Raw genomic sequence first — 11,060 nt, forward strand, 5'->3', positions numbered from 1 at the left:
GAGGCCCCAACGCCTCCTCCCTGAGCCAGACAAAGGCAGAGGAAGACAGGCAAGGCGCCCCCTCTGACTGCGAAGGGAACCGAGAAAACAGTGGACTCTTATTTCTGCCTCGACCTCTCGGGCACACGGGAGCCACTCCCTGAATGGTTGCTGAACTGACTTAGGACCTAGCACTAGGTTTAAACTATCCAAGGAGCTCCCCGCTCAGGCCTTAGAGAAGGGGAGACATGTCTGTCCGGGTCCCCACATTTCAGAGAAGCAGCCCCATGCAGTGGTTCAGGGTCTGAGCTGCAAGGCGCATGGGGGCCAAGCCCCCGTGGTACAGCCCACCCCGCGGACGGCAATACCCCAATACCAAAACACTGCAGACCGAAGACGCTGTCTGCGTACTAATGTGAAATGTGCCCAGGATATGCGGTTAAGTAAAAAAGCAGGGCAGAAAATGCATGCAATTTTCCATCATTTGTATAAAAAAAGAGACAAAATTAGTATATTCGTGTTTGCTCACATTTGCATAAATAAGTTCTGGAAGGATTTAGAAGACACTAAAAATAGCTATGGTGTAGAGGGGACGGAAGGAGGGAGGGAGGGATGGGGACAGGGCAGGGAGCAACACTTTATTCCACAGACATTTGTACGTTGCTTGATCTTTGAACCATGAGAATTCTTTACTTTTCAAAGACTAAATTTTAAAAAGAGCTTGCCCAAGATGATACAGTGTTTCCCGCAGTTGTGGGATGATTTTAGCCGGCAGGACATGAAATGTTTTGGTGCAAGATGGTTGTAAACAATTCACAAACACAGCGCTGAATCGTGGGTGAGAAAGTCGTTCCCTCTTCATTTCTCTTCAGTTTTCTGAGTCCACTGAGGAGAGTGTCTCAGGGAGAAGCTAATGGGTCTTTAAAATCCCTCTAAATCCTGGTAAACTGGCTTTTCAGCAAAGCAAGCAAGCATGGGGCCTAGAGCCATGGCCAACAGCAGCAGCCTGCGAAACGGCATCATGGTATTTTCTCCCCTCTGTGCTTGGACTGCTGTCTACTGTGAAGGGCCAGTAACGCCTTTCCATTTACCATAGTAATATGAGGCTTCCTTTTCAAAATAGATTTAGGTGAAATGCGAGTTGCTCTAAAGGAAAATATTCAGTAAAGCCTAATGCTTGGTGAATATGGTATCATCAGGTGCTAACCTCGTGCCAGAAACTGCTCAGCACTTCCCGTGAATCAATACACTTGATCCTCCCACCCCTGGCTGGTAAGGACACAGAGGGCAGGGAGAGTGTGGACAGGCCCACGGTCACTGGTTAACTGGAGGAGGTGCAAATCTGAACCCAGCATTTGGCCTCCTGCAGGGCCCCCATGCCGGAAGGACTAAAGCTGGTGGTCCAGTGACTGAGACCAGCACCCCCACCTCCGGCCGGGTCCTCGGCCTGCCCCGCACTTGAGGCAGTCCCAAAGGCTGAGGCTGCACTGGGGACAGCTTCCTCTTCCTCCTCCCAGCCTTGGGTCCCTACAGCCAAATGGTCTCAGCTCTCCCCCACCCCCAAACCAGAGGGCCAGACACACACACACACACACACACACACACACAGACACACACATTCTCTGCAATTCCACTCAACTGCTCACTCATCTGCTTCTTGAACTTTCCTCACTGCTCTTTTGGGCCCTGGGGAGCAGCATAAGGAGAGGCAAGCTTTGCTTCTCCCACTGTCCTGTCCTGCCGGACAGGCCCCAGGCTTCTCTCTCCATTCAGTTTTGGCAGCCAAGTCCTCCGCCGCCCCTCCCCCACTCCCTGCTCGGCCCTTCAGGGATCCAAGTGAGCTAATGGATTTCTCCCCTGTCAGTGTGCAATGGGAATGTCATGCAGGGAAGAGGGCCGCACCCAATTCAGTGACTTCGGCCCAGAGCTGGGAAGCTCTCACAGCCACGCCGCTGGGCAGCCTCAGCCAGCGTCCTCACACCCGCCCTGTGCCCTCTGCATCCCCAGAGCTGATCTGATGGGCACAACGGGTCCCAATAGGTGGTGAGGCTGTCCCCACCCCATCTCCCTCCTCTCTGAGGGAGCTTGGGCGACTCCTCCATCTCTCGGGGCCACAGGCACCCTCTGCACAGTCAGGGGCTAATCTACCCCCACTCCCCACCCTTCCATCAAAACCACCTGGAGGGCTTTGTGAGAAGCAGGCTCTGGGCCACATGCCTCAGCTCTCTGGGGAGTCTATGATGAGGCCTGGGAATCTGCACGTGTTACAAGTTTGCAGGGGATGCTGACATGGCCAAAGGCGAAACAGAGGAGGGGTCAAGGTGGGCTTTGGCCTGAGTTGGTCCTAGCTCCACCCCCAGCTCACTGGGGTCCTAGGGCAAGTTAATACCGCTCTACAGTGTGCTCAGCAGTGAAATAGAGGTGACAGTGATCATACCAACACCACGAAGTTCTAGTGACAATTAAATGATGTAAAGTGCTTATGTAGTGTCAGGCGCATGGCACACTCTCAGCAAATTCACCCTGTCCTGACACTCGAGCCTACAAGCAGCCCCCAGCCTCCAGGACACAGAGAAGCAGCTGCATTTCTTCTCCAACAACTGGGTCGTAAAAGCCCAGCACTGCCCCAGCCAGGGGTCCTCGGTGCCTGGGACATCGAGGCTGCTCTGGGCCGAAGCCCACAGCACAGGAGCTGTGGTCGGAGGCGCAGCATCTGTGGAGGCAGCGGGGGAGCTGTGCAGTCCCTCCTTCTCAGGCTCTCTGTCCATCTTTCCCCCCCACCAAGCCCAGGGTGGTCCCGAGGCTCCAAGAGGCGGGGTCACCCCTTCTTAGAAACGAGGAACAAGGCTCGAGTGTCCAAGGTCATGGACCCACAAAGCAGAGCAGGGCCTGCAGACAGACGGGCTTCCTCTGGGGCCAGGCTGGCTGGGGTCTGGGCAGCCTGCTCTGACCTCAAGGTCAGGAGTCCGAGGGCAGAGGTTCTGACCACCACACTGGGGCTGCTTCCTCAGCTCCCAGAGCTGGAGAGTCCCCAGTTAGGGAGCCCAACCCTCTGCCTCTGCCCAAAGGCTGGATTCAGGTTCCAGACCCAGGGAGGGGTAGAGCCAAGAGAGGGCTACCGGGGAGCTGGCAAAACTGGAGCCCACATTGTGCAGATCTCAGCCTGGTGTCTCTTCTGGAGAGATGGAAACGTGGCCCCACTGCAGGTTAGCTGGAGGGCATGGAGGACGAGCTTGGAGAGCAAAGAGCCTGGAACTTCTGGAAGGAAGGGCCCAGAAGGCCGGCATCCAGGGAGATGGAACAGAAACAGACAGACAGACCCTGGCAGCTCCAACCAGGGAGTCAGGATGATCCCACTGAGGGAGGTGGGCCCTCCCCTCTCTAGGCCCACAGAGGGGGCGGTGAGATCCAAGCTGTGGCTCACGTGGGGCAGGGGACCGCTCTCGCTCTCCCGAGAAGGCAGCCAGGCCGCAAATCCAACCCGACAGGGAGACACAGGCCTTCGAGGATTAGCCCAGGAGATTAGCAGAAACCTCCCCTGAAAACTGCCCTCAAGGTGGCCCCATCTGGGGGGTCCTGTCATGCAGCACGCGGGCAGAGGTGGGGGGGGCAGGGGAGGAAGGGCCCGCCCCACCCTGCAGCGACCTCCAAGTAGGAGGCCCACCAGGCCAAGGCGGCCTTCGGCCTCACTCGGAGGCCTGTCGGGGTTCGCGCTGGCCCCTGGGCGGCGCAGCGAGCCTCGCCCGCTCGTAGCAGGTTGCACGGGGTGGGGGGTGGGGGGGTCGCAGGCGGGGCCTCCCAGGGGAGCTCCTACCAGAGGCGGAGATGCGGCCACCGGCTTCCAGCTGGGCCAGCCCAGGGCGTCCTCGCTCAGCACCAGCTCTGCCGGAGAGCCAGGCCCGCTGAGCCCACTTCCAGGGCAGGGGTCAGCAAGGGGCACAGCGAAGGTGGTCGAGGAAAGAAGGGTCAAGAGGTGCGCCCCTGGGCCCCCAGCCCCATTCAACCAGAGCACCTCTACTGGGTCAGTGTCTGTGCAGAAGCTCAGTCAGTGACCAGACGGGAAACGCAGGCACTACTTCTCAAACAACTCACTTGGAGCCCCAACGCCTTCCCTTGGGCTAAGGAGTCTCTGGAGAGGCAGCTCTGCCCCAGTGTGGCCACTGCTGCCCGAGCTCCTCTGGCCCGCCCCACAGAGGCCCCCCTTCCGTCTCCTTCTAGTCGGAGCAGGGAGGACAGCCCTGCTCTCCCCTGCCATCTCTAAAGCACCCCCAGTTCTCCTCAAAGGGCTTGGGCTTTGGGAATGGACACAATTCTAGAAAAAGACAGTTCTCAGCCCTGAATCTGGGGACTCAGATTCATACCCCTTAAAGATATTTATATATGGGGGTCTGCTTAAGATTTATTTCTTCAGAGTCTGGCAGCTGTGCAAGGAGAAAAAGAAAGGGGAAACCCAGCCCCAGACACAAACTGGGGGAGTTTCACGGGAGGGGGCTGCCGTGCAGGAACATCCCCTCCCCTGTGGCTTTGGGCTGGAGCCACAGGAGCTTGGGGGCTGGGCAGGCAGGTGGGCAGACATGCCAGGGCAGAAGCAGATGCCACAGGGAACAGCCAGGATACCAGCCAGGCCTGGACACCACCTTCCCTTGCCCAGGCCCTAGAGGAGCGGCTGTGACGCCCCCCACGTCAAGGGCCCAGTGCCCTCCCCTCTGTATTCCCATCATAAAGGGAACGCATGTTCCAACAGCCACTCGAGCCAGACACAGAAAACACTGAGAAAGGAGTCCTGTTCAATGCCACAAAGCTCCCCCAGGAATGTCTGTGACAAAGGCCACCCGCCCCCTGCAGGGCAGCCATGGGCACGGGGCCAGGAGAGTGGGTTCTGTTCCTGGGCAGCACAGCGGGCTCTCCGAAGGAGGGATGGAATGAATGTCCATCTCCGTCTCCCCATCCTCCCCACTTACATCCCAAGATTGCTCCCCCAGCACTGGCCTTCCCCCACACCAAACCCAGATGGATCCTAAGAGGAGGGTGAGAAATCTGGTCCCAGGGCCAGGGAAGTTCTCAAGCACATCCAGCCTCTCTCTGACTTTAACCCTCAGCCCACTGTGGGCCCAGAGCCCTCAGTCATCCAATGTCACCCCCCCCCCCCCCAGAAGACCCCCCCCCCCCCAGGGCTCAGCGGCCAAAACCCAAGGCCTCCACTCATGAAAAGCTGGGCACCCTCACCTCACATGCACCGAGTGGTCAGCACCAAGACCCCCACTTTCTGGGGAGAGTGTGACACAGTCAGAGGCTAGGAGAGCCTCAGGGAGCTGAGCAGCCTCTGGTCAAAGCCCCTGGGCAAGGGAGCCCTCAGACATGCACCCTGGCCGTCCTGACGCCACAGCCTCAGTGGCCATTCTGGCTAGAGGACCCCTCCCCACAAGGCCGACTCCCAAATCCAGCATCTCAGAGTGAACCTAGAAGTTAACCCAGCATCAGAGCAGGGGCCCAAGTGCAGGCGGTACCTGGACTCCCTCCCATTCCTGGAGCCTCTGGAAAAAGGCTCAAAAACCACCCTCCAAAGCCAAATGCCCACCTCTAGCCTGGTCCCCAAACCTGATCCCTCCCAGATCACCTTTGCCGTGCCACATGCACCTGTCCAGTTATTCACAAGCGTCTTTACACAGACTCATCTTTACTTAAATTTATTTATTGAAAATGCCACCACAATAGAATGCCAGTACCACTTGTCACAAGTAAAAGGTAGCCAATAAAAATATACCACTAAAACAGAACAGTGCTATAAAAGTCTGGAAACTTCTCCCCCCGCCCTTCGCCCAAGGCCTGCTCCTGGTACCAGGGGAAGTCAGCACGTGTTCTGGAGGCAGGAGAACGTTTTGGCACCAAGCTGAGACTTTCTTCTTGGCACAAAAGGGTTGGAAAAGAATTGGAAAAGGAATCCCTCTGTTGCTCTGACTTTGTGCTTGATGCAGGCCTGACACCACCTAACACATCTCAAGGGAATGAGGGTTTCCACAGGATACTCTGAGAATGCTGGACTAGAGGCTCCCTCTGCCTCATGCTTAACACAATGTGGAAACACACCCATGGCCCCATCTCTGAACACACCTTCAAGGCCCCATGTGATCCCCTCCCCGCGTGCCTGCTCTCACCCAAGGCCAGCAACTCCCTCTCCCACATGCCTGCCCCACCAGCCCCCAGATGTCACCGCTGACTCAGGTGAGACACCAGGTAGACGAGGCCCACCAGCAGGAGTCCACGAACGCCGAGCATCATGAGCAGGAAGAGGAGGAGGATGGAGGTCACCGGCTCCACGGCGTGGTTGCCGAGATGCCACTGGGGGAAGCCCATGTTCACCAGCTGCCGATTGAGGTCATTGAAGGGGGACTGAGCAGCACCCAGCCTGGCACCTGCCTGCTGCTGGCGGGGGCCGGGACCTCCCAGGGGGGCACCATGGCCCCTATTGAGAAAGCTCTGGAAGGTGAAGACAGAGAGAGATGAGTGAATCCAGAGAAAGCTTCCCTGGAGTTGGGGCACCAGGCAGGAGGGAACTCTCTGGGCTTGGCCTTGCACCCCCATAGCCACTCAGGGCCACACTCTCCTTCCTCAGCAATCCCCAGATGCCCCCCACAGGAATCCCAACCACTGAGCCACAAGCTCTCAGAGCACAGAAAATGCCAGTCCGTATTCCCCAAGTCATGCCAGGGAGAAGGTGCCCTGAAGGAGAAGAGAATAGAGGAAGGGGGCAAGGAGGGTTGGACTACAGGGCCCAGCTTTTGGAGAGCCATGTTTAACACTCCTCACTCCTTCCTTTAAAATCATGGTTGTGTGGCCATCTGCTCCACAGTCTTATCTCCTCCACTTATTCTCCAGCTTCTCTCTCACCCTACAGACTTTTTTTTTTTTATGAGGAAGATTAGCCCTGAGCTAACATCCACTACCAATCCTCCGCTTTTGCTGAGGAAGACTGGCCCTGAGCTAACATCCATGCCCATCTTCCTCTACTTTAAATGTGGGACGCCTGCCACAGCATGGCTTGCCAAGCAGTGCCATGTCCACACCTGGATCCAGGCCTGTGAACCCTGGGCCACCGAAGCAGAACAAGCAAAACTTAACCACTGCACCACAGGGCCTGCTCCTCACCCAAGAGACTCTTTTAAGACAGATGCTGGGGCTGGCCTGATGGCACAGCAGTTAAGTGTGCATGTTCCACTTCGGCGGCCAGGGGTTCGCTGGTTCGGATCCCAGGGGCTGACATGGTGCCGCATGGCAAGCCATGCTGTGGCAGGCATCCTACATATAAACTAGAGGAAGATGGGCACAGATGTTAGCTCAGGGCCAGTCTTCCTCAGCAAAAAGAGGAGGATTGGCAGCAGATGTTAGCTCAGGGCTAATCTTCCTTGGAAAAAAAAACAGATGCTGGTTCCAGTGGGAGTTGCTAACCAGGTTAAGAGGGAGAGAGGTCTTGGGTTTGAAGGCTAGGAAGGCTGCCTGGAGGAGGGGGAGCTAGGGAGGCAGGGGGCTAGGCAATAAACCTACTCCAGTTTTCCCCAAGTCTTGACACCTCCCCTATCCCCTCATGGCTCCCCAGCCTGGTTCTCTGCAAAGGGGGCTTCAGCAAGAGAGCTTCTGGAAGCTGAGGAGTAGTTGGTACAGAGGATGGGAGGCCAGCTGCCCCACTTCCTCAGGGGCTGGGAGCCTACCTGTCGAGGGGCGCTACTGCGTGGCGGGGTGGTGGTCCTCACACGAGGGTCGTCATCTGGCACGATTTCCCCATTGGCCAAGATGCGCACCATCCTCCCAGGAGCTGTGGGTCCCTGCTGGGCTGCACCTTTTCCCGGACCTGAAAAAGCCTTAAGGGCACAATTTCCCAGAGATAAGGAGATGCTTGCTTTCAGTGGGAAAAAGTGCAATTCTGGGTGCTCACATTGGTGACGCACACTGAGGAGCCAGGCGCTAGGTCTGATTAGTAAAATGGGGAGAAATAAATGCAAGTCGTTTGCCAGACAAAAGTCTTTCAGACAGTGAGTCTGCCGGAGAAACTATCCAAAGGATCCTCAGAGAAGGAAGTTTCCTTACCCCCTCTGTACCCTCCCCCACCCCCCATCCCACACCAGCAACAATAGGGAAGGCACCCTTGCCGTGGCCGAGGCACTGTGGAGAGTCCTCTGAGGCTCCTCTCTCACGCTGCCAACACTCCTCCGAGGCAGGTACAGCTGGAGACCCAGAGAGGTTTAACCAGCTCCCCAGGACCATTCACGTATCTGCAGCAGAGGAACTCTGGCCATCCGGCCTTCTCTGGATACTCAATAGGGAGTCCAGGCCACCAGAATCGGCCTGTCTCAATTTCCCTTCTGTTAAAAAGTGGCCCAGTGCACTGGTCCCCAGAGACCCAGGCCTTCTCCCCCCGGGAGATCCAGGCCCACCTCAGAGCTCCCTTAGATCCACTGCGCGCGGCCACGCAGCCCCAGCGCAGACTGGAGCAGACCCTTCCTGCGGAGGGCACGCCCCTCACCTGTCCCTCCCCTCGGGGAACACCAGTCCGTCTGCTAACAGGAAGGCAGGGCCCAGCCTTCCCAAAATATGGGATGGGGATGCTGCTGTGGCTCTGGAGAGCCCCACTCCGCAGACCCAGGGGTGTCCATGGCTGGAGGTGGGGGTTCGGGCCCTTCCATGCCTCTCCCAGAGTCTGTGGAAAGGCCATTTTTTCTTAGGCGATGAGCCGCAGTTTTCATCTAAATTCTCAAAGGTACTCGTGACACACACACCAAAAGGGATTAAGAGCCCTGTTCTCTCGCCCGTGGCCTGGAGCCTGGGACAGGCACGTCCCCTTTTTGAAGCTTGGCCCTGGAGAAGGCCAAGCGGGTCGTGGTCCTCCGCAGTCTCTTTGTGCTTTGTCATCCCGCCCGCCCGGTGGGCTGAGGGCGCGGCCGCCCCGTGCACCTGACACTACGGGGGAGGGGGCGTGCGGCCGGGCGGGAGCGGCCGCGGGCTCCAGGAAAGGGGCGCTGCCCGGCCCCGGGTCCAGCCCCGAGCCCAGCCCCAGGCGGGGGAAGGACGCGCGCCCGCTGCCCCGCGCCCCGGGCCCGCACACCCACCTGCGGGCGCGGCTCCGGGCCTCGGCGGCGTCCACTCCCGGGCTCGCCAGCCGCTTCCTCCCACCTGACCCGGCAGGAAGCGCGCGCCGCCGCGCCACGGCCCAACCGGCAGCGCCGCAGCGCCCTCTGTAGGCCTCCGGGGAACTGCAGCCGCCGGCCGGGCGCGGGAGGAGGGAGCAAGGGGGCGGGAGACGAGGCTGAGGACGAGCGGGAGGCAGGGAGGTGGGGGAATAGCGATGGGGAGGAGAGAGCCTAGTGAGGAGGAAGGAGAGGAAGGAGGAGAGAGAAGAAGGGGAGGAGGAAAGGGAAGCGGAGCCCGCGGAGGAAAAACCCGGGGTGGGGGGCGCCCCTCGCCCGGCAGGAAGGGCGGCCACAGGCTCAGCGCCCCCTTGCAAGTTTGCTGAGCCGGCTCCGTGGATGCCCCTTGAGTAAGACCCAGCTCTGCCCTCAAGGAGCTCCAACTCCAGTGGGGAAGACGAGGCAGGAACTACAGAGCAGGTGCAACTAACTGCAACGTGAGGGAAGGCAGGCTTCCTAGAGGAGGTGGCCTTTGAGCTGGGGACAGAAGGGGTTTGTCTGCCAGGCAAATGGGGCAGGGCACTCCTGGCAAAGGGAACCATCTGGCAAAGGAGTGAACGATCAACCTCTGCCTCTTTCCTGATGTTTTCAAGGCTCCTGGCCCCTTTTATAAGCTGTTTCCCGTGGACGTGTTCACAGGGCAGAGAATGAGCTCTGCCTCCCACAATCTGGCTGCAGGTTTCAGACTCTGGCGAGTTACTGAGCTACTCAGTGTCCTCACCTGTAAAATGGCCAAAGTCGTAGCACCTATGTCACAGGCTGTTGTGAAGATTAAGTATGAAGATTAAGTTTCCATTTCTGGCACATGGAAAGTGTTGATAAACATTAGTTATGATTATCAATCAATAGATGCTCCCGGGAGTAGGAGGATACTTACTCACCATGCAATAAGGACCCAGATGCCCGCCAGCCCCTGGGTGGGGGGACCAAAGAAGAGTGAGACTTAGACCTTGCCTCAGGGACCCATCATCTGCCACCAGGGTTTAATTATTTGATTATGAAACTATCAGTTAAAAACGTTGAGCAGGTCCCCCTGAGATCTGTATCTTATTTGTGTGTTACTTATTTGTTTATAAATTATGCATGTGTACTGTGAGAGCAGATTGGCATTGCGGATAAAATGTGGCTGCTAGAGCCTGCCTGGGTTTGAATCATGGCTGCACTTCTAGCCCCACAGCATCTTGGGTCTGTGGAAGGGCCTAAGACGTAACCCAAGCCTAGGCATATTAGCTTGAGTGCAGGCTAAGCTGCTGTAACAATGAGAATCAAAGATGCGGTGATTCAAACAAGCAGATGGGCCGTCCAGGTCAGGCGGGCGGCTCTGCTTCACAAGACCAGCCGTGGACACACCTTCTATCTCGCTGTCCCCCACACCCTAGGATGCTGCCCTTCTCTTCCTGGTCAGAACTGCTCACCAACTTTGCCATGTGCAGCCCATGGAAAGGAGGGGGGAGAAGAAATGGAGGCCTGATGATTTCTTTCAGAGAAAGTATTGTGGAGGTAGCACATAACTCCCCTCATATTCCACTGGCAAGAACAAGTCACATGGCTAGGGGCAGCTGGAAAATGGAGACCTTCTTCTGGGCAGTTAAGCGCCCTCCTAAATGTCTGCAGATACATTACTGTTATAGACTGAATGTTTGTGTCCCTCCCAAAATTCATGGTCTGAATTCATGTTGAAGCCCTAACCCCTCAACGTGATCATGTTAGGAGGCAGGGCCTTTGGGAGGTGTTAGGTTTAGATGAGGTCATGAAGCTGGAGCCCCATGATGGGATTAGTGTCCTTGTAAGAAGAGGAAGAGAAACCAGAGCTTCTTCTCTCAGCCGTGTGAGGACACAGCAGGAGGACAGCCTTTTGCAAGCCAGGAGGAGAGCTGTCACCAGGAATGGAATCGGCCAGCA

The 11,060-nt window shown here is 57.4% G+C and overlaps 1 protein-coding gene across 1 annotated transcript; it reads right to left on the reverse strand.

The window, feature by feature from the left end:
- Positions 1 to 5,661: 5,661 nt before the first annotated feature.
- On the reverse strand, positions 5,662 to 9,160 carry FAM241B (family with sequence similarity 241 member B). Its single transcript, XM_046654184.1, has 3 exons — positions 9,081 to 9,160; positions 7,686 to 7,835; positions 5,662 to 6,456 (listed from the first exon to the last, which is right to left on the reverse strand). The coding sequence occupies exons 2-3, from the start codon at positions 7,776 to 7,778 to the stop codon at positions 6,187 to 6,189; spliced, it is 363 nt and encodes a 120-aa protein (XP_046510140.1). The 5' UTR covers positions 7,779 to 7,835; positions 9,081 to 9,160; the 3' UTR covers positions 5,662 to 6,186.
- Positions 9,161 to 11,060: the final 1,900 nt, after the last annotated feature.

Source organism: Equus quagga, chromosome 2 (assembly GCF_021613505.1).
Source record: "Equus quagga isolate Etosha38 chromosome 2, UCLA_HA_Equagga_1.0, whole genome shotgun sequence".
Taxonomy (NCBI): Eukaryota; Metazoa; Chordata; class Mammalia; order Perissodactyla; family Equidae; genus Equus; species Equus quagga.